This window comes from Gopherus flavomarginatus, chromosome 6 (assembly GCF_025201925.1).
Source record: "Gopherus flavomarginatus isolate rGopFla2 chromosome 6, rGopFla2.mat.asm, whole genome shotgun sequence".
NCBI lineage: Eukaryota > Metazoa > Chordata > Testudines > Testudinidae > Gopherus > Gopherus flavomarginatus.
This window is the reverse complement of record NC_066622.1, coordinates 29,144,576-29,170,698: the sequence shown is the minus strand read 5'-3', so window position 1 is coordinate 29,170,698 and position 26,123 is coordinate 29,144,576. Positions and strand designations below refer to the sequence as shown.

Genomic DNA, 26,123 nt, shown 5'->3' with positions numbered 1-26,123 from the left:
CATCGCAGGGCAGCAGCGACGACCGCCATACACTTGGTGAATACCCGGGGGGACGAGGAGAGCCCAAAGGGGAGGACTGTGAACTGGTAGTGGTCCTGATTCACCACAAAGCGGAGATACCGTCTGTGCGGGGGGAAGATCGCAATGTGGAAGTACGCATCCTTCATGTCGAGAGCGGCGTACCAATCTCCGGGATCCAGGGAAGGGATGATGGTTCCTAAGGATACCATGCGGAACTTGAACTTTTTGATGAATTGTTCAGGCCTCACAGGTCCAGGATGGGTCGTAGGCCCCCTTTTGACTTGGGGATTAAGAAGTACCGGGAATAAAACCCTTTGCCCCTTAGCTCCCTTGGCACCTCCTCTATAGCCCCAATGGACAGGAGCTTGCGAACCTCCTGGACGATATGATGCTCGTGAGAGGGGTCCCTGAAGAGGGACGCAGAGGGAGGATGGGAGGGGGGTGGAGAAACAAACTGAAGATGGTAACCAAACTGCACCATGCTCAGGACCCAACGATCCGAAGTCAGCTGGGACCATGACGGTAGGAAGTGGCGGAGGCGGTTGAGGAAATGAAATGGATCCAGAGAGGGGATTGGTAAGCTGCTCTCGGGCGCACCTTCAAAATTTCGCCTTGGGTCCCTGCAGTTGCTTTTCGGACCCGGAAGTGTTACCCCTTTGAGGACCTGACTGCCGTCTACGATTTGGCCGGCCTCGCCTCCGGTTGAAATCTTGTCTGGGGCGAGGCGGGGGGTAAGTGCGCTGATGGTAGGTGCGGAATGGCCTTCTCTGAGTCTGGGGTGTGTGCATTCCCAGTGAACGCATGATGACCTGGTTATCCTTCAGGCTCTGTAGCCTGGGATCCGTCTTTTCAGAGAAGAGGCCCTGCCCGTCGAATGGCAGGTCCTGGATTGTGTATTGTAGCTCCGGCGGTAGTCCGGAAGACTGCAGCCACGATATACGGCGCACGGCTACGCCCGACGCCAGAGTCCTCGCTGCTGAATCTGCGGCATCTGAGGACGCCTGTAGCGAGGTCCTGGCGACCCTCCTGCCCTCTTCCAGGAGAGATGAAAATTCCTGGCGTGAGTCCTGGGGGAGCAGCTCTGTAAATTTGCCGACAGCCTCCCAGGTGTTGTGGCTGTAACGGCTCAGGAGGGCCTGCTGGTTCACCACATGGAGCTGAAGGCCTCCAGCAGAATAAATTTTACGGCCCAGCAAGTCCATGCGCCTGGCTTCCCTGAATTTTGGTGCAGGAGCCTGTTGGCCGTGGCGTTCCCGCTTGTTGACTGATTGTACCACCAAGGAGCAGGGAGCGGGGTGTACGTAGAGGTACTCATACCCCTTGGATGGTACCATATACTTCCTTTCCACGCCGCGGGCAGTGGGTGGAATGGAGGCCGGAGACTGCCAGATGGTGTCCGCCTTCGCCTGGATCGACTTAATGAAGGGGAGGGCTACCCTGGTCGGTGCCTCCACCAAGAGGATGCTTACTACCGGGTCCTCTACTTCCGGGACTTCCTCTACAGGAAGGTTTATGTTCTGGGCAACTCGCCTCAGCAGGTCCTGATGTGCCCGGAGATCAATCGGCGGGGGCCTTGATGAAGATGTGCCTGCTACTGCCTCATCCGGGGACGAGGACGAAGACACCCCAGGGAGGAGTGGTTCTTGCACGGAAGCCTCGTCCAGAGGGGCCTCCGTTTCCCGGGCATCCTGCTGCACCAGGGTATCCGTGGGGTCTTCCTCCATACCTGAGAGGGGGGGCCGACTGATTGTGGCCTCTGGTGCACGACGCTCCGATGGGTTGGAGCGAGCTTGTCCCGAAGGTTGGCCCTGGGCTTGGTGGTATGCCCAGGGCGTCCAAAAGGACCATTGAGGTGGACCCTGGTCCGTGTGGGCGTGAACATCCGAACCCCCGTAAGAGGCGCTGTCCATATGGGAAGAAGCGGACGAGTGCCTCAAAGGCCATGGAGGAGCCGCCGATGACTGTGGCAAGCCTCTGCGCATCCCGACGTCGCTGCGCTGTGCTGGTGAACGGTACCGGGAGTCATGGCGGTACCGTGATCTAGACCGGGACCTGCTACCGGCTCGGTGCCAGGAGGTCGACTGGTGCCGTCCGCTGCCGTGCCGGGATCGGCTGCGGTATGAACGTCGGTGCCGCGATCTAGACCGGTGCCGAGAGTAGTACGACGGCGACCGGGATCTTGAACGGTGCCGCGAGTACGACCGGTGCCGCAGGTAGCAGTCCCAGGACTGCGAGCGGCGTCTAGATCTCGAGTGGCGACGCTGGGAGTGGTCCCTCGATTTGGAACGGGACCGATGCCCGGTAGTACCCGGCGAATGCGGCCGTACCATGGCGGGCTTGCCCAACGATTGGATACCCGCACCGGCGGTGCCGGGGGTTGGGGCAGCTCGGGCTCTGTCAATGCGATGATGTTGCGTGCCGCTGAGAAGGTCTCCGGCGTGGAGGGCGCGACAAGCTCGACCCCTGTCCTCACTGGGGAGCTGAAAGGCACCGGACTCAACGGTCTCTGAGGGGCCGGAGTCGACGGTGCGACGACGCTCGGTGCCGCGGCGGATGACGGTGCCGGGCGGTCAGGTTTTGAGGCACGCTCTGACTGTGGTGCAGTTGCAGGCACCGCAGGAGCCCTGTGCTTTTTGCTCCTCGGGGAGAGGGAGCGGTGCTGGCTAGGGTGCCGGGCCGGTGCCGAGCGGGAAGTTGGAGCCTTCGCCGGCGCCGGGTGGTCCGGAGCGGAGGCGACACTTGGTCCCGGTGCCGGAGTCGGTGCCGACGGTGGGGGAGTCAGCGCTGCCTCCATCAGGATCTGCTTCAGGCAACTGTCCCGCTCCTTCTTCGTTTGGGGCTTGAACGCCTTGCAGATCCGACACTTGTCCACAAGGTGGGACTCGCCTAGGCACCTCAGGCAGGAGTCGTGCGGATCTCCTGTTGGCATCGGCCGATGACAGGCCGCAGAAGGCTTAAAGCCAGGTGAACCGGGCATGGGCCCCGGCACCGAGGGGAGGAAAAAGGGGCGAACCCCCGATCCTCAGTATAACTATTTACAACTATGCTTACTTAACTTTATAACTACAACTATTACTATAATAACTGAACTATATACACTAGAGTGCAGAAGAGTGAAACGCTAGGGAGGTGGAGAATGGCTAGCCATGCTCCACAGTTCCAACGACCGACATGGGCGGTAAGAAGGAACTGAGGAGCGGGCGGGCCAGCAGGGGTATATATCAGGCGCCGTGTCGGCGCCACTCCAGGGGGCGACCTGCTGGCCCACCGGGTGTTGCTGGGGTAGAAAGTCTCCGACGAACGTGCACGCGGCGCGCGCACACCTAATTGGAATGGATATGAGCAAGCACTCGAAGAAGGACAACTTTCCCAATTCATATTCTCCCCTCTTTCCTTCCTCTCCACTGGCTCCAGGAAGGAGCTTCTGACTCACATTGGTAGCCAGCCCTGGCACACTTCTCCTCTTGCAGGTGGGGGGAGGGGGGAAGAATCATGACAGCTGGGCCAGCCCTACCACCAGGACCATCCTTGCATTTCAGGCATGCCGCTGTGGTCTTTCCTCTGTGCACAGACAGAAAGCATTAACCCTCTCCCTGCTAATCGCTGTTCTTTGCAAAGAACAGTGGATGCTCTCCCTGCACCTGCATACATGCTGGGCCTCAACTACATTCCTAACTTAGCTGGCTCCAGACTCATGCAAAGAAAGCTACGGGAAAAAATGTACAAAGCATATTGATGTGAGCAGAAAGGGTTTCATTGTTATTTTTCATTACAATTGACAGTTTTAGGTAAATCATTCTCCTGAAAAATGGTTAGCCCAAACAAGAGCTCTGTGCTACAGCATAAGCACCAGAAAGTTAAATTGACTAGAAATAAAAATGAAACTGAATGCTCTACTTCCATCATCCAAGGAGAATGAGGTGCCCACCGCAAACAAGCAAAGAAAAGCAAGATATGTATTAGGCTTTACATTTTTCACTTTAAAATTAGTGTTTTATTAATAAGAAGGGAAAGGAATTTTAAAAAGATTAATTTACGTGTATATCGACAGTATCCCTCTCCTATTCCTTTTTTGCCTTAGGGACAAACTCATTATTAAGTTTTTACAATAATAAAGGAGATACATTCAATGTTTTTAAAATCTCTGTAAACAAAGGGAATAAAACTGACGAAAATTAGAGTAACTTGGCATTACTGTTATGGCTTACAGGGAGTCCCCAAATCCTGTTAGAGAAATACTCCACCTGTGTAGTGATGTATGTCACGTGCAGAAGGAGAAGAAAGGATTTTTACTATATTTATATTTCAGAACAATAGGAACATTACCCAGTAACCCACTGTGGAGTGCTAGAACTGGAAAGGCAAAAAGAATTAAAATCTCATCAAGCTGGAGATGTAGTAAAAGGAATGGCTTTATACCTGTACATTTTGAACAACATCTTTAAACGGAGATGATCGCTGCATCCATGTGTTCACCATGTCCATTGCTCTGTCAAAGTTCTTTACATATTCTCCATACATCTTCAGAAAGGGAGCTAGTTTTTGAAGGATGTCTCCCAGCCGTGGGGTTGAATTCCTATTGCAAAGAAGGCAGATAAATGTGTCTTGAAACCCACACTATTGCAGAAGCTCTCTCTCTCTCTCTCTCTCTCTCTCTCACACACACACACACACACACTTACTTTGACCCAATTTTAGCCTTGGTGTACAAAGGGGCGATTCCTTTTTGACATCACTAGGGGCGCACTCAGATTTACACTAAGGCTGAATTCAGCTCTGTGAAATTTTGTTAAGAGAATAATCTAGATATTTGTCCAATTAGAAAAGTAATTTACTGAAAACAGCCTGTGATTTTTCACAGTGATTTTTTTCCATATAGCCAAAGAACTGAAGATGCAAAGAGGCCATGTAGTTACCTTTAGGCACTCCACCTGGAGGTTACATGTTAGCACATAGGAAGGACACAGAAGCTCAGTAATACATGAAGAACTTCCCCACAAATTCACTTTCCTCACAAGTACAAACAACAATATAGGAAACAGAATGTCCTGAATAAATGCTCCCTCCATATTTTGGGCCCCTCAGGAGGCAGACCCCAGGAAGTGGGGGCTGGGAGCAAAGTTGGATCTAGATTTTCATATCTCCTAAGTTTAAGGCTTGACAGGGGCTGGCCTAGCTCACAGAAAGAGAGTCGGAGAAGCCACAGGGTTACTCTAACTTACAGAAGCTTCCCATACTCATTTATGGGCTGCTCTGCAGCCTGGATAGCTTGAGCACCGAGGGCTGCCAGCCTGGTCACCCTCCCTTCATCCTACCACATGCCCTTTAAACTGGGGTCACAAAGGAGCAGAGCACATTGCAGTATCCCTCTTGGGCTGGGGAAGTTTTCAGCTACTTTCTATCCCCCTTATGCCACTGGAGCAGCATGAGAGGGCCAGAATTCAGACAAGAATGGAGGCCTAGGAGAGACAAGACCTCAGGATGTACACAGGGCTTGTTAGAAAAGATTTTATTCAGGGTCCAGGAGATGGTGTTATCTCTTATCTGTGCATTTGCATTCCTTTTGCGGACTGCACGCACAAGGGAAGGAATAATTACAATAATGGTTAATTGGCCCAACCATCACAATGTTGGAATAAGGCTGGATTGGAAACCAGCAGATTTGGGTTCTATTTCAGTCCTGTGTGACCACGGCAAGTCACATTTCCTGAGCTTTAGTCTTCCTGTCTGTGACAACCCTCACCAGCCTCATATGGGTATTATAAGGCTTAAGCACAGTGACATCTTTAGATAGCTATGTGCTAATATTAGCAATCCCAGGTGGCAATCCTAGAACTGATAGATGTAGGCTGGGATTTTCCAAGGAGCCCAAAGGAAGTTCAGTGCACAAGTTTCTATGGAGATGAGTGTCTAACTCTCTCAGCCTTGGTCTACATTTGGTGGGGGAAATCGATCTAAGTTACACAACTTCAGCTATGTGAATAATGTAGCTGAAGTCGATGTATTTAGATCGACTTACCGTGGTGTCTTCACCGTGGTGAGTCAACTACTGCCGCTCCCCCGTTCACTCTGCTTGCGCCTCTCGCGGCGCTAGACTACAGGAGTCAACGGGAGAAGGTTCAGGGGACAACTAGACTAGATGTGATAAATCGATCCCCGCTGGATTGATCACTGCCCACCAATCCAGCGGGTAGTGTAGACATACCCTGAAACTTTTTGCAAATGCCAAGTTTGCATTCACTCTCAAAGTAGGACCTTTCTCCCAGTGGCTGTCTTGCAGGTCATGGCCATTAGGAGACAATGGCTGCTTGTCATTCCACCCCAACACTAAGCTCATAACTTAAATTTTAATCTACATTAAACTGTACTAGTCATTTAATAGCCCATGCATGCGTTTGACTTCCCAGCATCCTTCTGGTCTCTAGTCTTCCTCATAGTTAGTAATGGCTGTCCCCACAGTTTCTAATCACATTCAAACGTGAATCTTTTTGCTTATTCCCTCTGGTCACTGATGTACAATATGAAAAAGAGTGGACTCAGCAAAGTAAGATGTGAACTCTGATCTTGTCTCCATCATTTCAGAGTAGATAAGTAGGTTAACTTTCGGTTGACTTTATAGTTTAATATAACAACAGTGTCAGAACACACTATGCTTTCTACAAGAAGAAAAGTCTTTACAGCCAACTTGTCATCTCAAATTTAATTTTCCAGGTCTATCTTACAAATAGCCTGCCTTTCCTGCATTCCATATCTTCTGTATTTACAACTTGGTGCAATTTTCAGGGTCTAACTGGAGCATAAACATTAAAATAATTATGATTATAGCAGTTTATCTTGCAGGAGACAATGCATTTGAATTTCAGAGTTAAACAGAATTTGATATAAGGTATAAAACACTAATGGAACAGATTTGACAATAGACATATTTACAGAACTACGTAACTTGTCTAGATGCCTTCATACATTGTGTGAAACTATTTCTAGTAAAAATTATATTTACAGTTAATCTTAATATAGTCACAATTTAGTTCTTAAAGAAATGGACTGATCAAATCAAGCCTTAGATACAGCACACAAAACTCTATTCCATTATAGAGCACGCTAGCATCCTTGTATAAGTATATGCATTGATGTTTGCCACTGCCTTTCTGATTGCCTCACTGAATCACTTGTAGGGCCAAAGTAATATAAAAATAGTAAGTGGTCTGGCTGTCTTATGGCATTGTAATACTGAAATGGTGGAAATATTGTCAATGAGGACAGCTCTTAAGAATATAAGAACGGCCATACTAGGTCAGACCAAAGATCCATCAAGCCCAGTATCCTGTCCTCTGACAGTGGCCAATGGCAGGTGCTGCACAGGGAACGAACACACAAGGGTTGATTGGATGCCTCGTCAAGAAGCTCCTTGCAATGTTTTGGTCCCATAATGCATTCTGAGACAATTTTTTTTTATTTAGGTTTGTCTTTGTATCTTGCCATGTATTAAAAAAAAAGGTATGATGGCCTACTGTATTATATGGGAAATAGTGTGTTCTTGTGTAATTAAAACCTATGTTGTAAGATTAGGCTTTCTGATCGCCAGAATGCCTGCAAACTGAATGTTTATTTGTAATACATTGGTTTACCCACCACTCTTGCGTAATTCTTTTTTGGAGCTCGGGCAGGAGAAACTGTCCATGAAAGCAATAGATGGAGGAAATATTTGAAAAGATGCCAGTTATCACTTCAGCTGGAACACCTGCTTCTGACAATTTAGTGCAAAATACCTGCATGGAGAAAAAAAAAAGACATTACCAGTTACTTAATATAAATTTAAAACCTGGCATTATGTTATGAACCATGTTATTTAAAAAATTACTAATGTGCTTTAGTATAGGATCACATGTTCTGTATTTTGGAGTGTGGGTTTTGTTTTTTTCTTTGAAGCTACATTGTATGTCACACAGAATAATCTGTTAAACAAGACTCATTCTCTTTCAGATGGGAAGGTTAAACTCATTTAGGTTTAAAACTAGTTTAGTTATTTTTTGATGTGAAAGCAAGTTGAAGAAAAGCAGATTTTTCTTCCTACCTTTCTTTATTAGATGCAGGTCAAAAGTACTCTGTACATGAATGAAAGTGAAAAGCACTCCCTAGATTTTCCTAAAGTCCCTGGAAATAGACCTCTGCTCATTCAAACCCAACCTACCCCAAATTTCCATATAAATCTTTAGTCTGGGGGCAGAGTGGAAAGGGCTCTGTACAAACAATGGCTTCCCTAACTGCATTCATAGCAAGAGGACAGATTTCATTGTTAAGAAATCTAGTAAACCTGACTTACCAAAGTGATTCACCATTTTTATTCCTTCTTTCTCCCACATTCATAAATTGCACAACTGCCTGGGTGACAATCATGGTCCAGACCCCTCAGTGGGAGAAGAGAAGGTTTAAACCCCAAAAATGAGCAGCCAAACCAACTGGCTGCATACTGTATTACTGTGGTATTAAATTAAAAAAAAGAACCGAGTCTGGTCATTTATGAAAGTTTGTAGTGTTCAGAAATTGCTGCTCATTACGACACATGTATACAGATTGTGGTTATGAATTTACGTATTTGTGTATATAGGAAACTGTGCTCATAATCTGTGGTGCAGTTTCACCTCCATCTCAGTGGGGTGGTGGGCAGCCAGGAAGGGAGGGACTGCTTCCCCAATCAGATGGGACTTGCTACATGCACCTAGCAACTGTTCAGCCCAGGAAAAATACATTCAGGAAAAAATCAAAGCAAATGGGAACAACTTGAAACTGAAAAGAAAACCCCAGGCTTTGAAAACTAAGGCCATGTCTACATCTAAAATTTTGCAGCGCTGGTTGTTACAGCTGTATTTGTACAGCTGTATAGGGCCAGCGCTGCAGAGTGGCCACACTTACAGCAACCAGCGCTGCAAGTGGTGTTAGATGTGGCCACACTGCAGCGCTGTTGGGCGGCTTCAAGGGGTTTTGGGGAAGGCGAGAGCAAACCGGGGAAGGAGACCAGCTTCGCCGCGGTTTGCTCTCGCGTTCCGCGAACCACCCTGCAAACCGGAGGGAAGGAGACCTGCTTGCTCGGGGGTTCGGGGAACGCGAGAGCAAACCGGGAAAGGAGACCAGCTTCGCCGCGGTTTGCTCTCGCGTTCCGCGAACCACCGTGCAAACCGCAGGGAAGGAGACCTGCTTGTTCGGGGAACGCGAGAGCAAACCGCGGCGAAGCTGGTCTCCTTCCCCGCTTTGCTCTCGCGTTCCCCGAACCGCCGAGCAAGCAGGTCTCCTTCCCTGCGGTTTGCAGGGGGGTTCGCGGAACGCGAGAGCAAACCGCGGCGAAGCTGGTCTCCTTCCCCGGTTTGCTCTCGCGTTCCCGGAACCACCCTGCAAACCGCAGGGACGGAGACCTGCTTGCTCGGGGTTCGGGGAACGCGAGAGCAAGCCGGGGAAGGAGACCAGCTTGATTACCGGAGGCTTCCTCAGGTATGCTGGGATACCTGCTTATTCCACGGAGGTCAAGAAAAGCGCTGGTAAGTGACTATACTTGATTACCAGCGCTGGATCACCAGCGCTGGATCCTCTACACCCGAGACAAAACGGGAGTACGGCCAGCGCTGCAAACAGGGAGTTGCAGCGCTGGTGGTGCCCTGCAGATGTGTACACCTCCTAAGTTGCAGCGCTGTAACTCCCTCACCAGCGCTGCAACTTTCTGATGTAGACAAGCCCTAAGAGAGGAGGAAGTTTTCCCCACTTTGAATATCTATAGTGACTGATGGGAGGAGGGGGAGGGGAGGACCCACCAAACCAAACCTGCAAGCCCTTTTAAAATAGAAGGGGGCTAAAGTGAAATCTATTCAGAAACAGAGCTAAGTAGGAAGCTGTCTGTGAAATGCTGGATTCCCCCCAGAGTTAGGGGATAGCCTGGGAAACTGTTCAAAGGCAATAGGTAATCTGTATTCAAAAAGGGACGTTATCTAATATAGAAGTTTTACATTTGAGTTGGTGCCTTTATGTTTTTTTTCTGTGTAACTTGTGTATATGTTGGCTTCCCTTACATTCATCTTTGAGTCTGTGGATTTTCCACTAAACAACCCTTTTGTTTATTTTTACCTCAAGCAGGTCTCTGTTGTGCAAACTGTGTGGAGTGTGTGGGGTGGGGTGGGACAACTGGTTTCATGCCTTTGGGGGTGACGGACAGGAAGAGAAAAGTCAGTTTGTCCGGGAATTAAGCACTTGTGAAGGATGGGGAGCCTCAGAACTAGAAGGACTCCTGAAATCAACCTACAAGGCATAACTAGGCTGGTGGAAGCCAGGATGAGACCTTGGGCAGGCTACTGGTATCAGAGATCTGAGCTATAACAGCACAGCATTAAAGTACACTAAGGTTATAGGGCTGGAGGTGACAGAACATCTTACTGATATTAGGTTGGATAGTAGGAAAAACTTTTTCACTAGGAGGGTGGTGAAGCACTGGAAGGGGTTACAGAGGGAGGCGGTGGAATCTCCTTCCTTAGTGGTTTTTAAGATCAGGCTTAACAAAGCCTTGGATAATTTAGTTGGGGATTGGTCCTGCTTTGAGCAGGGGGTTGGACTAGATGACCTCCTGAGGTCCCTTCCAACCCTGACATTCTATGATTCTATGTTCTGGGTGATCCCCAAAACATCACAGTACTACAGACACTAGCGTCAACTTTTCTAAACAATTCAAACCTCTGACCATTTAAACACACAAATGAAATTAAAAACTGCAGTATCGTTGCACCAGTTTTACTTTTACCCCCAACATGAAGGAGGTAAATTAAAGAGCGTGGCTAGGGGAAGAATCCAGAGCCATAAAGGGCCTGATTCTGCTGAGCTGATGCAGGTCCAACTCCTACTGACAAAAGCCTGTCAGGGGTCACAATGCTGTCACAGATTCCATCATATCTCAAAGCATTTTACTGTCTCCATGATTTCCTTTCAGGATCTGTTCAGGAGAGTAACTGCTTCCTCTTTGTGGTCCCTACAGTGCTAGTAGCTGAGTTAATTCTTTCCTACTCCTTATGGCCTGTTTTAATGGTACTCTGCAGAGATCAGAGGATTTAAAAAAAAAATAGGTGATTGCTGTTTAGAGCCCTTCACCACCACCACCACTTTCTTCAACCAACATCTACTGTCTTGTCTCAAGTAAGCTGAACTCATCCTTCCATCAGCAAAACCAGTTTTAGCTTTTGGAAGCCAGCTTCTTTACTGTGTACACTTAACATACTTTGTGCACAGTGCACGCTCTAATGGGGACCAAAGTATGTGCAATACCTGTAGGCTGAGTTGTAAATGGTACAAGAGCTGTCGATCTGGAGCCCGAGCTGGAAATGCCAGCCTGTTTAAGAATACTGGAAGCCAGAGAAAAAGGAAGTAGAAATGGGACTGTGGGCTGGAGGATGGAGAGGAAGAAATGTTTTGCAGTGAGTAACCTATTAAGAAATGGCAAGATCATGACTGTATTTTAGTAACACTTTCTATGACTCAGCCATGATTTTAAGAGGAAATTACCAAGCCAACTCTCAACTCTACCTATAACGTCTACCTAAATTTTACTTTTTCTTACTAATAATCTGATGACACAGAAAGTCTTAAACTATGTACAAAGTAATCACAACATCCACATTTATCTGAAGAAATCTGTTTTGTGGATTGAAAATGAAGCACAAGTTGATCAAAGCAGAATTACCTGGTCCAGTAGATGCAATCTTTTAACATAAGCCTCTTCTGTATGAAGCAGTTCACTGGCAATGTTGAACAGCTTTTGTGGCTCTGTACACTGAAAAAAATATTACAAATGAAGCTATCCAAGAATTAATATAAACCCTTTTTTCATCAAACATTCTATTTCCCAAGACTCACTAATATTAGTTCATCCCTGGTATAACTATTGAAATGAATTAAGCCATCCCATGGGAGAAACTGCCTCAGCATTTCTAATCAAAGGATCTGTTTGCTGCTAGCCCGTTTTCAAAGTTATTGTCTAAAACCTAATTAACATGTGATGGCTGGTTGTGATAGCACTTCAGTTCTCTGTATTTTGCTACAAATGATAGAATACCCCAAAACAGAAAATCTTTAAATTCTGTTTTCAGGCCTTTACAAATATTAGCACACTAATCTGGTGACCAACATGCTAGACACTACTTTATCTGATGTCTATTTTTAAATTCACGAGCTAAGACTACAAACCAGAGTACACTACAGTATATAGTTTTGAATGCATAAGGATGCAGCTTCCACTACCTCACTTGAGAGGTTCTTCCACTTGCTATTAGGAAGTTCTCTCTGATATTCAGGTTAAATTCACCTTGTCTTATTTTCATCCCATTATTCCTAGTGCTATTCCTTCTACCAAACTATTTTCCCCCAGTCCTGGTTTTTACATAATTCAGTCACTTGAGATTGATTATAACATCCCCACTTCAGTCTTAGTTTAGGCTTAGATGTATATAAATTCAGCCCTTTCAGTACTTAAAGTTCACTGAGTCAGCATGTTGCAGACTGAAATACATTTATCCTCTTGACAAATTCTTTAATATCCATCAACAATTTGTAGCATCCAAGATTTTAAATGCAAACTGTATACTTATGATCAAACAAATATCTCCTCTCTCTAGTGGTCCCATTAGAAAATATACAGGTTTTTAAATTAGGAGACAAAGATAGGGAAACTTGCGAAGTTTCTGTATTAGCATTAGTATTTAGTATTAAAATGATTAAACTTTTAATAATCTGGAAAAATGGATGAGCAGAAAGAGGGCAAAATATGCACATATAAATTATTTAGGTTAGTCCAGGCTAGAAGACTGAGAAACTCCAGAGACCTCAATGACTGGGCAATGGCACAGAGATGAGAAATTCAAAGGAATCTAACATATTTTGAAGGAAAATTCTGAACCGCTTATACTTATTCTAAATTAATTGTACCCACTGAAGGGAAGAACATGGATTTCATTGTGGGCAGCTCAATGAAAACATCTGCTCAGTGGTGATCAAAAAAGCAAACTAATGGGGTGATTACAAATGAGACAGAAAATAATACTGAAAATATTAGAATGTCATTAATATAAATGGATGGTCTAGCCTTACAGGAAATACTTCATCCACTTCTGATCACTCCATCCCCACAGCACATAAAAAACAGAAGAGACCAGAGACAAGTGACAAAAATAATTAAAAGCATAAAAAGATTTCCGTTAGAGGAAATATTGAAAAGACTGGACTGTTCCGAGAGGAGATAAATAATAGGGGACATGATAGGGGTACTTTTTGCATAGAGAAGGTAAATCAAGTATTCCTATTAATTCCTGTTTTTAATCAAAACCAGGGAACATTCAGTGAAACTTAAAGCCAACGAATTTAAATTAATAAAAGGAAAACACTTAAATTTATCCTGTGGAACTCACTGTCACAAAATAGAATTGAGATCATGAACTTAGCAGAATTCAGAAATTAGATATTTATATGGATAAATGAGAACTCTACAGTTACATTAGCTAGGATAAAACATGCACGATTCAGAACTTAAGTCAACCACTAACTGATAGAGGACAGGAATCCATTTCCATGACTGTTCTACAAAGATGTTTCTTTCATCTTACTCTGATGCAATTCCTCAGTTCCTATGTACTGTGCATTGAAGCTTGCTGTATGCAATAGGATAATTTATGATATAGCTGTCCTGTGAAATAAGCTCTTATTCCAACCCTCCCAATATTAAAATCACAGCCTGTAAAGGAAACTGAAATAATGTATCATTTTAAATGTATTGCATTGTGTCCTACCTGGCTCTACACAGAATAAGTACTGATCGCTGTGCCTACTATTTATAGTAAATGATGGGACACCACTGCTTTCATAACCTTTGAACTTTCAAAGGGGAAATAAAAAAACATATATTCCTTGAGGTATCTCTTTGGTCATTCAAATTGTTAGGAATGGATGGATCTCTTCGGGGGAGAAAGTTAGTTACTTGCCAATTTTGCTGAAAATGGAGGAGTTTCTAGGTGAAAGGCAAGAAGTTTAACCTGCTTTAACTTGACCACCATGTCAGCCGCTAAAGCTATCTTTTCAGTTGTTTGAATTCAAAACTTGAAAATAATTTGTTGCAACCAAATATATTACTTCTCAAAAGTAAAGCTTTATATAGCACACAGTTACTTTTAATGTCCTCGGCCTCACGGTCTGTAACTCAGTTTACATTTCCAAAAAATATGTTGATATCTGTTTAAATAAAAAAAAATAGATAAAGCTAATTTTAGCTCAAACTGGACCTAATGCTTTAAAGTGATATTACACTACAGCAGCAACTCCTGGTGGTGGCAGAGATATGGGCATTTAAGTGGCTGTATTTTTCAATCATTTCCCTTTATAGTCACCTTGCACATTTTAAATGAATGCTTGGTTGGTAATTTTCTCACTGGCATAACCTATAACAAAGTAAATTAATTGTTATAGCCAGTCCTATTCTTGCAGCCTTCCGTAGTTTGAATACCAAGATAGAGCCATACTTAACTCTGCGATTAGTATTCTTGGAGTAAAGCACTGATCAACGTGAGTAAGGTTACAGAATCTGGCCCTAAAGATACTAGGGCAAAAAAAGCATGAAACTTCCAGGCTTTACATTTTATAAAGGTAAAATTAACACAAAGCAAAACTGCCATATGGATGAAGACATTATAGGCTACCTCTTGCTCGGTTTACTCATGTATGCAAATAATCCAACTGAAGTCAGTAAGCCTCTTTACTTGAGTAAAGCAAGAAGGTTTTAACCCAATATGAGTTAGACAACAAATGTTGGTGAAAAAGAGTGAGCCAGAAAACACATGCTTTGGGAGGCAGCATGTGTAATGGTTAGAACACAGCTCTGTGGATCAGAAAACCCAGGTTCTCTTCCAAACCATACCACAGATTTGCTATACACTGGGAATTTCCCCACACTCCTGGGTTTACTGCCCCCACATTGTCTGGGCAGGGGTTTCTCCTGGGCTCCTTGACAGGGGAGGGGAGCCTCTTAGTTTCCGGTAACTCCTCCAAGTGTAGCGGCAGTAGGCCAGGTGCCCAGTTCAGTCTCTTCCCTCTGACGCAGTCTCTTCTCCCCAAACCTCTGGGGCCTTGAAGGGCTGTACACCCTGTTGGGCAGGGTTTCCCCTGCTCTTCACCTCTGTACCTGTGAGGTCTGTCTTTGGCATCTGTCAGTGTCTGCCTGTTTGGCTCTCCAGTAGCATGCCTGCTCCCCAACGCTCTTATTATGCGCATCGAACTGACTGGAGGGAAGGCTTTTAACAGGTTCTGGCAGGCCCTTGATTGGCCCCAGGTGTCCTAATAAACCTGGCGTAACCCCAGTTCAATTACCAGGGGAAAAGGAACCTGCTTACCCTGGGGCTAATATACCTGCCTTCTATTGGCTAGGTTGGCACATGGGGCTCTCCACACCTTTGGCCCTCCTGGCATGTACTTCACGAGGTTGAGGCCGCCTTACTGTCCACTTCTTGGGTAGACCTTGAGCGAGTCCTGCAAGAGGGTGCTCCCCGCCCAGCCCTCACCCCAGGCCCTCCGGACCTTTCCATTGAGCCCCTGCCCATTGAGCCCACCCAGGCCCCTCCACCTCCTACCATGACCCAGCTGTGTGCTCTGCAGCTGGTTTGTTTCCCAACCGCGCCGAGAGAACAATTGTGCACACTCATGCTTCACACACTTCATTTCCCCACCCTCACATCCCACCCGGACACCAAGTGGCAGGACCTATTACCAGCTGTGGAGGGTGGGGAACCCCTGGTGGGCCAGCTTGTATTCTACCCTAGTTTTGCAGCCAGCCGGGAATATCATCTGGCAGCTCTGCCATGGAGTCATGAGCACGGGTGTGTACCTGGCGTGGTTCACTCCCAACCCTGAAGCCTGTCCTTTCTGTGGTGTGAGGGAGACCCTAGTGCACGTGTATCTTCATGGGAAAGTCACTTAATCTCTCATTGCTATATATAAAATGGAGAAAGTGATGTTTGCCCATTTCTGGAAAGTGCTTTGAGATCTTCTGGATGGAAAGAGCTGTATAAGTGCCACTATTGATATGTGGAACGAAATCACTAGCTGATTATAATGTTGTCATCCAGCCATATCTTTGAGTTCAGCATTATGTCAAAAAGATTAAGGCTCCAAGGCTTAACCAAGCATAAACTCAGCATTGAAACATAAACTTTTACTCTTGGGAGTAACGGCCAGATTATTTTATTTATTTAGCATAAATGACTAAAGATACCTGTAAACTTAAACTCCAGACTATGTATAAATACATTCTTGATAATGTACAATGGGCACCAGTGAAGTTAGCTTTACTAATAAGCACATACTGTACAGATAACACGAGTATAATTTTCAGGAAGTTGTAAAATATGTTTCCCTACTGGGTATACACATGCGTTATAAATACGCTCTACTTCTGTTCTTCCTTATATTCTTGCTGGATGATTAGTCAGTATAACTACATTGTATATTACAGTTGTTAAAAATATTCTGAAGTGGTTTAAGTGTTATGCTGGCTGAATGAGCAGAAGGACAAGAAAAGGGGAAGCAGTAGGCGTTTATTTTGCAGACATGGGAAGCTTATTACAGTGTGTTTAAAGTAATGATTGCACTATGGTCATTCGTTCCTTTTCAAGCAGTCCAATTACTTCTTCCCAACCATAACACATACATGACCATAGTTATTCTCCAACAATAAAAATGGGGCAAATTCTACTTTTGCAAAAACACTGGACCAAAAGTTCCTAAAGTAGAGGCCCAGGTTCACGCATATGCAGAGGGATCTCTGAAACTGTGTGAACAGTTATCACAGTCACAGAGGCAAATGGGTAATTACACACACAAAGCCTAGTTGGACAGCTTGCCTGCCATAAGTGTGCACTGCACGTACTCAGAGCTCAATCAAGTGCCCTGCTATGCACCTACTCAGGAGAGTGAAGTGCACACACATTAGGAAGAGCAGCCACTGCTACACTACTACTCCTCCTGCAGAAGTGGGTGGAGTGGAGGAAACAGGAGAGGGTTAGTGGGTATAGCCAAGGCTCTGCAAAACCCCACCTTCCCTCCAGTGCAAGAGATAGTGCAGCTGAGCCAGAGCCAAAAGGGAAGTAAACTGTACCAACATATGGGAGGGTGCAGATTGCTTCTGCCCTAGACCAAGAGGGAAGCAGGGGAGTGGTGAGTAATTCTTTGCTGCTGGAATGGAGCCGAGAGAGGCTAGACATGACCCCTACTCCAAGTTAAATCCTAGGAGCTGTGGAATGCTGGCCAATCAGCACCTCTCCCTCCCAGCTGGCCAGCGGGTCCCAGAGACTCGTAGGTGTGGGGTGGTGGGGAGCTTGGTGTCCTTCATCGAATGTCCCCTTCCTCACTGTCGGGACTGTTCCCCTTCATAGACAGCCCTATCAAGCTCCCTCACCCATAGAGGCAAATGGGGGGCATTCTGCCTCATATGCATGTTGTATAGAAGTGGGAGGGAACACAAGAAGAGTGGGGTCAGATGAACAATCACCCATAATTTCACATGGGTTCTCTCCCCCAGAAAGCACACACACTTGTGGAGGTGCTCATTAGAGCAGTGATCATGTTAAGAATGTATATCACAACGAAATAACAGCTCAAATCCAAGCCATGACTTTAAATCTGGGGAAAATCACTGTTTAAGTGACACATGGCACTAACTCCTCATAGACTATGTAGAGCTGTAGGTTACGTCAACAGGTATATGCAGCTAATATCGCCAATTTATTATAAGATGGGTGTGTCTTGAATCTTGACAAACAGAAAGACTAGCAAGGTACATCTTATGTGAAAAGTAATCCAAAGTTAAATATGATCATGCTCTTTTTAAAATCATAAACTTTTCTGGCAAATGATTGTTATGGAAAAACTTCCCATTAAAAAAAAAAAAGTTGAAAACGGTAGTGAAAGGCTATCTATTTCCTAGGCTATTAAATCCACTTCCTTGTAGACTGGATGCCTCACTATCCCAGGGGTTGCCAATAAATTGATTGTGATCAGATAAGAAATCCATTGTTTCTTAATCACAATTAAGACAAAAAGACTGACAAAACAGCTGCGCACTTTAGGGAAAATTAAGTGGATATATCTGTGGCCTTTAAATGTCACTGACTTAGGAAACAAAGAGGCAACACTCCATTGCACATAAACCGCTAAAGAAATAAATTAAGAAACCTGTTTCAACCTTTAGAATGATGCGACTTTAAAGGTTGAATCAGGAAGCAAACAATGATTTCACATCCTCTTTAAAGCAAAAAAAACGTTATTTGGAACACACAGAGATAATCTGACCAATAGTCTGACCCAGAAATCCAGGTCAAGTTTCCCAACAGATAAATTATGCCACAAAATTGGAACTGAAACTCCACTTATATGTAGGTAGTCTAGTTCTTCAGCCTTGAGATAGAATGAACTTTCAATAAATTATATAGACAACAAATATGAAGAGTTCTATTCAGATACTTGTCACAGCCAGTAGCAGAACACTGGACTTGATGGAGCAATGAGATTCAGTATGGCCAATTCCCTTGAATAAACCCATTTTGTTGCACCCATAATCCAGGATGAAATAGGAGTCAATCCCCACACACAGTTACAGCCTATACTTCTGCATCTCTCCTCCCCAAGAGGTATTACTGGCACTAAGTGGTGTTGGGAATAGAAAATAGCAAGAGAACAGGAAGATCTTTCTTTAAAATTGAGGCATGGGTTTTTTGGCCTCTTTGTAAGAAATCTATTGTATAGATACATAGCCACAGCAGGACCTATATCTAATACCTATATCTAATACAGTACAGGTTAGGGGGCATATAAGGATCTGAGTACCTCAAATCTTTAATGTATTTATCCTCATAATGCCCTTGTGAGGAAGAGAGATATTATCATCTCCATTTTACAGATGCAGAACTGTGGCAAAGAGATGCAAAGTGATGACAAAGGTCACATAGGACATCAGTCACAAAGCAGGGAATTGAATATCGGTTTCCCAAGTTCCAGGTTTGCACCCTAACCACTGGATCACCCTTCTCTCTAATCCTACAGTATATTCCCTGTGATGTCCTCCACAGTTTAAGCCATTGTGAGCATATCATATCCATAGTCAAGCCCAAACAGAGGCACCTTGTCAAGTTCTGATGGCTGTTTACGGTCTTGATTCTAATTTTCAATGGAATAAATAGATCAATCCCCAACTACATTATAGCCCTAATTACGATCTATGAACTACACTTCTACCTCGATATAACGCTGTCCTTGGGAGCCAAAAAATCTTACTGTGTTATAGATGAAACTGTGTTACATTGAACTTGCTTTGATCCACCGGAGTGTGCAGCCCCGCGCCCCCGCTCTCCCCCGGAGCACTGCTTTACTGCGTTATATCCAAATTCGTGTTAGATTGGGTGGCGTTATATCAAGGTAGAGGTGTACCAAGACAGTTGTGCTGCCCTGAGACAGTGCAGATCACACAACCCAGGATGAAGTACATGAGAGCTAGGGACAATGAGGGGATCCAGCTATGGAATGAACTTCCAGAGGAATTTAGGTAACTCTAGAGCAGGGGTCGGCAACCTTTCAGAAGTGCTGTGCCGAGTCTTCATTTATTCACTCTAATGTAAGGTTTTGCATGCCAGTCATATATTTTAACATTTTTAGAAGGTCTCTCTCTCTAAGTCTATAAACTATTGTTGTATGTAAAGTAAACAAACTATAAAAAAATGTTTAAGAAGCTTCATTTAAAATGTAATTAAAATGCAGATCGTATCAGTTTAGTGTAGTGGTTCTTAACGTAGGGTGCACGCATCCCCTGGGCCAGGGCCCGGTGCAAGGATATTTTGTACCCTAGGCGAAACTTCCACCTCCCCCTATACCCCGCACATTGGTTCACTGAGGGAGCAAATCTGAACGAGCCTTTATAGACCCCAGGGGCCAGCCTGCCCAGGGGCCGCTCCCCAGACCAGGTTCCCCCCTCCCCGCCCCCTGAACTCCCCTGGAGGGTGCACAGCCCCCCCTGCAAGCCTTCCCCACCCAGGTGGCCCCCGACTCAAGTACACTCACTGTCTTTCCCGGGCTTGTGCCACTGCAGCAGCTCGGCAGGGAAGAGCTGCCTTCTGGAGGCACCAGAGAGCCAGAGCGTCCCGCTTGTGGCAGCAGCGAGCCCCAGCCACGGAGAAGCCGGTGTGGTGCAGGGGGGCAGCAGCCCTGCAAAGGAGGAGGCGCCGCTAGCGGGGAGCAGCTGCACCTCCCACCCCTCCTGCCCAGACTGCGGCCCAGTGCCCCCCCAGGGGCTCCTGCAGGTTGCAGTGGATGTGTGCGGGCACCAGCTCCCATGTGCCCCCCATTTCCCCCCTCGCCTAGGGTTACCATATTTCAACAATCAAAAAAGAGGGGAGAGCCCTGTCCTAGCCCTGCCCCCATCCACTCCTCCCACTTCCCACCCCAATTGTCCCGGTCAGAATCCCCAAACCCCTACCCCCGCTCCTTGTCCCCTGACTGCCCCCTCCTGGGACCCTTGCCCCTAACTGCCCCACAGGACCCCACCCCCACCTAAGCCTCCCTGCTCCCTGTCCCCTGACTGACCCTCCTGAGACCCCTTCACTCTAACTGCCCCCCCCGGACCCTACCCCCATCTGTCCCCTGAGAGCCCCAACCCTTTCCACCCCCCCACCCCCAGACAGACCCCCAGCACTCCCACACCCCATCCAACCGCTCCCTGCCCCCTGACAGGACCCCCAGAACTCCCGACCCATCCAACCTTCCCCCTGCTCCCTGACTCCGCCCCGGGACTCCCCTTAGCATGCCCATGCCGGTCAGATGCTGGCTCCACGTGGAGTGCTGAGGCAGCGGGAGGCGCGGAGCAGCGGGAGGGGTAGCAGCAGCGGCGGCTCACACTTCCAGGAGCCGCAGAACCCGAGCACGATGAGGGAGGAGCCGGGGGGCGTGCCTGCCCAGGCTGCTGCACGGTGCTCTCCCCCGGGGGGGACTCCTGTAGTGGATGCATGTGGGCGATGGTCCCCGTGTGCCCCCCGGCTTACCTCCTTGCCACACTCGGGCTCTGCGGCTCCCGGAAGTGTGAGCCGCCACCCATCCCACAGCAGGCTCAGTGCCCTGCGCCCCGGCAGCTCATACTCCTGGGAGCCACAGAACCCGAGCACAGTGAGGGAGGAACCAGGGGGCGCGCCTGCTACCGGTCTGGGGTCCCGGCCATCAACCCCACTCAGCCTCCTGCCAGCCTGGGGTTCCGTTCATTCAGCCGGCAGCAGGCTGAGCGGGGCCGGCATCCGGGACCCCTGCTGGCAGCCACGTGTCGGGCAAAATCGGCTTGTGTGCCAAAGGTGGCATCTGTGCCGTAGGTTGCCGACCCCATATCTAGAGCATGAGCATCTTTAGGAAACATTGCAAAACCTTCCTAGTTGACAGCATCTTTCCACAACTGTAATGACAAAGTGGGTGAGGTAATATCTTTTATTAGACCAACTTCAGCTGGTGAAGGAGACAAGCTTGTGTCTCGTACTCTGGGAACACAGCAACAACAACACTGCAAATACCATAGTAATAACACAACACTGACACCCCTTTCTATCCAAAGACACCCTCCAACAAAAACTGAAAAACAAATAAATGAAAAAAACAAAAAACCCCAAATCACTACACCAAACAGAGTTTTCACCCACAAGAGGTGATCAGCTAGAGACTCCATGAAGTCCCCTATACGCTTTGCTATTGCTATTGTTTTTAATGTGAAAGGCACTCAAATAGTACAGTGATAGACAATGGGAGTGGGAGGGAGTTTCTCTACTTATTTTTCCTTTTACTGCAAACATTTAAATAAAAAGACATGAAAAAATGTTCTCTTTTTCAAAAGTATTACTCAGTCCAGGGCAAGCAGTAGTTCCACCAAAAATTGTGACATTAACAATCTACAGAACATGATAGTGGCTCCAATCCTACTTTCATTTAATTCCCTCTCTTGCAAGTATATTAAGGCTAACATGTCTCAGTTTCTGCACTGCTGACGTTTTCTGAGACATTATCAAAACTGATAAGCTCCATTTGTCCATTTTCATTTTGACAAAAGATAGATAAAAATCCTAATTACTCAAGAAATATATTCCAATAATTGTGTGCTGATAGCGAGATGTGTTAGACTCCAAAGGGAAGCTACATGACATAGGAATTTTAAAACTAGTCTAAAGAGAACAATACAAGCCTCACAGTAGGGAATAGCACTTCACCAGTGAAGGTTTATTGATTCAACAGGGGTTGGGGTTTTTTTTGTTTTTGGGGGGGGGGGGAGAGCAGAAAGTACAGTGCGGGAGAGGAGATCAGCAATTGTTAACGAGCCCCACTTAACTTGGTGGACTGGGAATCATCAAGTCATTATTAAACCAACCTGCAGCTGTAAATACTATGCACCCTGTTCTGACTACAAGGCTTGGTCTACACTACGCATTTAAACCGAATTTAGCAGCGTTAAGCCGATTTAATCCTGCACCCGTCCACACAACGAGGCCCTTTATATTGATATAAAGGGCTCTTTAAACCGGTTTCTGTACTCCTCCCCGACAAGAGGAGTAGCACTGAAATTGGTATTTGCCATGTCGGATTAGGGTTAGTGTGGCCGCAAATCGACGGTATTGGCCTCCGGGCAGTATCCCACAGTGCACCATTGTGACCGCTCTGGAAAGCGACCTGAACTCAGATGCACTGGCCAGGTAAGACAGGAAAAGCCCTGTGAACTTTTGAATTTCATTTCCTGTTTGGCCAGCGTGGGGCTCTGATCAGCACGGGTGGCGATGCAATCCCAAATCCAAAAAGAGCTCCAGCATGGACCGTACGGGAGATACTGGATCTGATCGCTATATGGGGAGACAAATCTGTTCCAGCTGAGCTCCATTACAGAAGACGAAATGAGAAAGCATTTGAAAAAAATCTCCAGGCTATGATACAGAGTCCACAGCACAGTGCTATGTGACAAGCGTAACAGAAAGCCAAAGAATCAAACGGACACTCATGGAGGGAGGGAGGGAGTACCGAGGAATCCAGCTATCCCACAGTCCCTGCAGTTTCCCTAAAGCATTTGCATTCTTGGCTGAGCTCCCAATGCCTGTAGGGTCAAACACATTGTCTGGAGTGGTTCAGGGTATATCTCGTCAATTTACGCCCCCCCCCCCCGTGAAAGAAAAGGGAAAAAAATCGTTTCTTGACTTTATTCACTGTCACCCCATGTCTACTGCATGCTGCTGGTAGATGGGGTGCTGCGGCACTGAACAGGAGCATCCTCTCCCCTCCCCTCCCCGGTGGCAGATGGTACAGTGCAGAAGGACTGGTAGCCGTCCTCGTCATCATCCTGTGAGTGCTCCTGGCTGGCCTCAGGTGAGGTCGGCCAGGGGTGCCTGGGTAAAAATAGGAATGACTCCCGGTCATTCCCGGCAGATGGTACAGAACGGCTGGTAACTGTCTTCATCATAGTAACTGGGGGTTGAGCTCCATCAGCCCCCCCTCCTTTCATGTCTAAAGAAAAGATTCTGTACTGCTTGGACTACCATAGCAGCGGGATGCTGGGCTCCTCTCCCCGCCACTGTTTAATGTCCTGCCTGGGCTATCATAGCAGCTGGAGGCTGCATCCCCCTCATTTTATCTCACTAGAAAGTCAGTGTTTCTTATTCCTGCATTCTTTATTACCTCATCACACAAATGGGGGGGGACACTGCAATGGTAGCCCAGGAGGATTGGGGGAGAAGGGAAACAACGGGTGGGGTTGTTGCAGGGGCACCCCCTAGAATGGCATGCAGCTCATCATTTCTGCGGGATCTGACACGGAGCGGCTGTGCTCTCTGGTTCTCTAGTACTCTTGCCCCATATTCTAGGCAGGACTGACTCTATTTTTAGATACAACATAAAGGAGGGAATGATCTGGGGAGTCACTCCCATTTTTGTCTTTGTGCCCTTGGCCAACCTCAGCGAAGGTCAGCCAGGGGCACCCATGACAGCAGCAGACGGTACAGAATGACTGATAACTGTCATCTCATTGCCAATTTACAATGGCATGGCAGACGGTACAGAATGACTGATAACCGTCTCTGCTATCTTGCAACGGCAAATGAATGCTGCTGTGTAGTGCTGCAGTACCGCCTCTGCCAGCGGCATCCAGTACACATACGGTGACGTGACAAAAGGCAAAATGGGCTCCATGGTCGCCATACTATGGCGTCTGCCAGGGCAATCCAGGGAAAAAGGGTGCAAAATGATTGTCTGCCGTTGCTTTCACGGAGGAAGGAATGAGTGACAACATTTACCCAGAATTACCCGCGACACTGTTTTTGCACCATCATGCATTGGGATCTGAACCCAGAATTCCAATGGGCTGGGGAGACTGGGGAACTATGGGATAGCTACAGGATAGCTACCCACAGTGCAACGCTCCGGAAATTGACGCTAGCCTTGGTACATGGACGCACACCGCCGAATTAATGTGCTTAGTGTGGCCGCATGCACTCGACTTTATACAATCTATTTTACAAAACTGGTTTATGTAAAATCGGAATAATTCCATAGTGTAGATACAAAGCTTTCCAGAGACATGGATGTTACTACAGTTACTAGTTACCCCTGATGAGTGGCTGCAAAGACTGGGGCGCTTGTATGGGTGTGGGAGTGTGTGCAGAGAAAAAGCAGGAAGAAACACATCCAACACCTGGCATGATTTTTTTTCCTAAAAAGTCCTTTTCAGACAGAAAGGATGCACTCTCTCTGCCCCCAATCTCAAAGTCTGGTGGTGATTGCTGTTTCCTTGTTCTCTTATAACTGTGCAGGAGCTTTTTAATTTCAAGGCAAACCTCCCTTCCACACAATAACCGGCTTTGGGGAGAGTGATATAAACTTTCAGCCTAACTGGGCCCTACCTTTCTCCAGCCGACAGCTCCAGAATGAGCAGTAATGGAACAGTCAATTGAGACAGGACAGCCTAAGAAACCTTCCCAGCTCTCCTCCCCACAAGGGTGTCAGGTAAGGCAATGAGCATGCTCTGGGCTTTCCCCAGTTCATTCCATAGTGCCCAACAACCAAAACAGTCAAAGTGAGCAGAATCAAGGAGGCGGAAGGGAGGTGGAAATGTAATATGGAAATCCTGGTGATAGGGATAATTACTTCCCCTCAAGAGCTTCTCATTTAAATTGCAAAGAGAAGTCTCTATTTACAGATTCCCATACCTACTCAACGCACCAAGCAAAGTAACAATTAGCTTTACTTCAAATATATGGTTTATGTTATTTAAAACTCACAATGAAAACTTTACATATATATTCAATTGCATAAATGATCTAAGAGGAGCAAGGTGTATTATTATAAATGCTGCACCCTGGAACTCAAATATCTTATAAAATGTTGGTGTGCCAGTAAAGTACATCTTTAAAATGAACCAAATACATCCCATTGCAATTACACAAGGGATAAATCTGGTTTGGGCCTGCAGTCCTTACAAAGAAAAATTTTCCTGGGAGTCCAGTTTGACTTGAATACATACAGTAGGACTGAGACTGGGTCCATTATTAGCTTTATAACATTTTACATCTGGTGAGCCTTCAGTCCACAATAGAAACAATACCTGCATAGATCTCCCTTTTCTGTTTGGCAACCTGAGGTTTAACAAGCTGAATTTTGTCTTCAACTAGCTGAATTTAATCTTCAAAGAAACTTTAAATTGGAAAACAAAATGTGTTGGTGACTGCAGGGCTAGTGAGAAACGTGCCTGATTCACATCCCCTGGTGTTGTGGGGATTTTGCAAAAGTGACACACATCCACTGGGAGATGGACTGAACAACCATGTCAGTTCACAAAGACCACTGAACAGCACTCAGATTGTAACAACTTTCTGCTACTACCAATTCGATTTGAACCAGTGGACTGCAGGGGAAGGTTTCAATCCCCGAGACATCCAAGCCCTTCTGCAATCTGATGCTGTAGCATTTTTAGTTCTAGTGTTGGAATTAAGTGACAGAGCTATGAAGGTTTATCACCGGAGACCAAAGAAATACAATAT

General features: G+C 46.3%; 1 protein-coding gene across 1 annotated transcript in view; it reads right to left on the bottom strand.

The window, feature by feature from the left end:
• The window catches only part of FGD3 (FYVE, RhoGEF and PH domain containing 3), a 189,520-nt gene that overhangs the window by 53,017 nt on the left and 110,380 nt on the right, over positions 1-26,123 (bottom strand). Inside the window, exons 5-7 of the mRNA XM_050959181.1 lie at positions 11,735-11,824; positions 7,654-7,790; positions 4,441-4,597 (exon numbers count right to left, since the gene is read on the bottom strand). Coding sequence (XP_050815138.1) covers positions 4,441-4,597; positions 7,654-7,790; positions 11,735-11,824 — 384 coding nt within the window. The remainder of the gene's footprint in view (positions 1-4,440; positions 4,598-7,653; positions 7,791-11,734; positions 11,825-26,123) is intronic.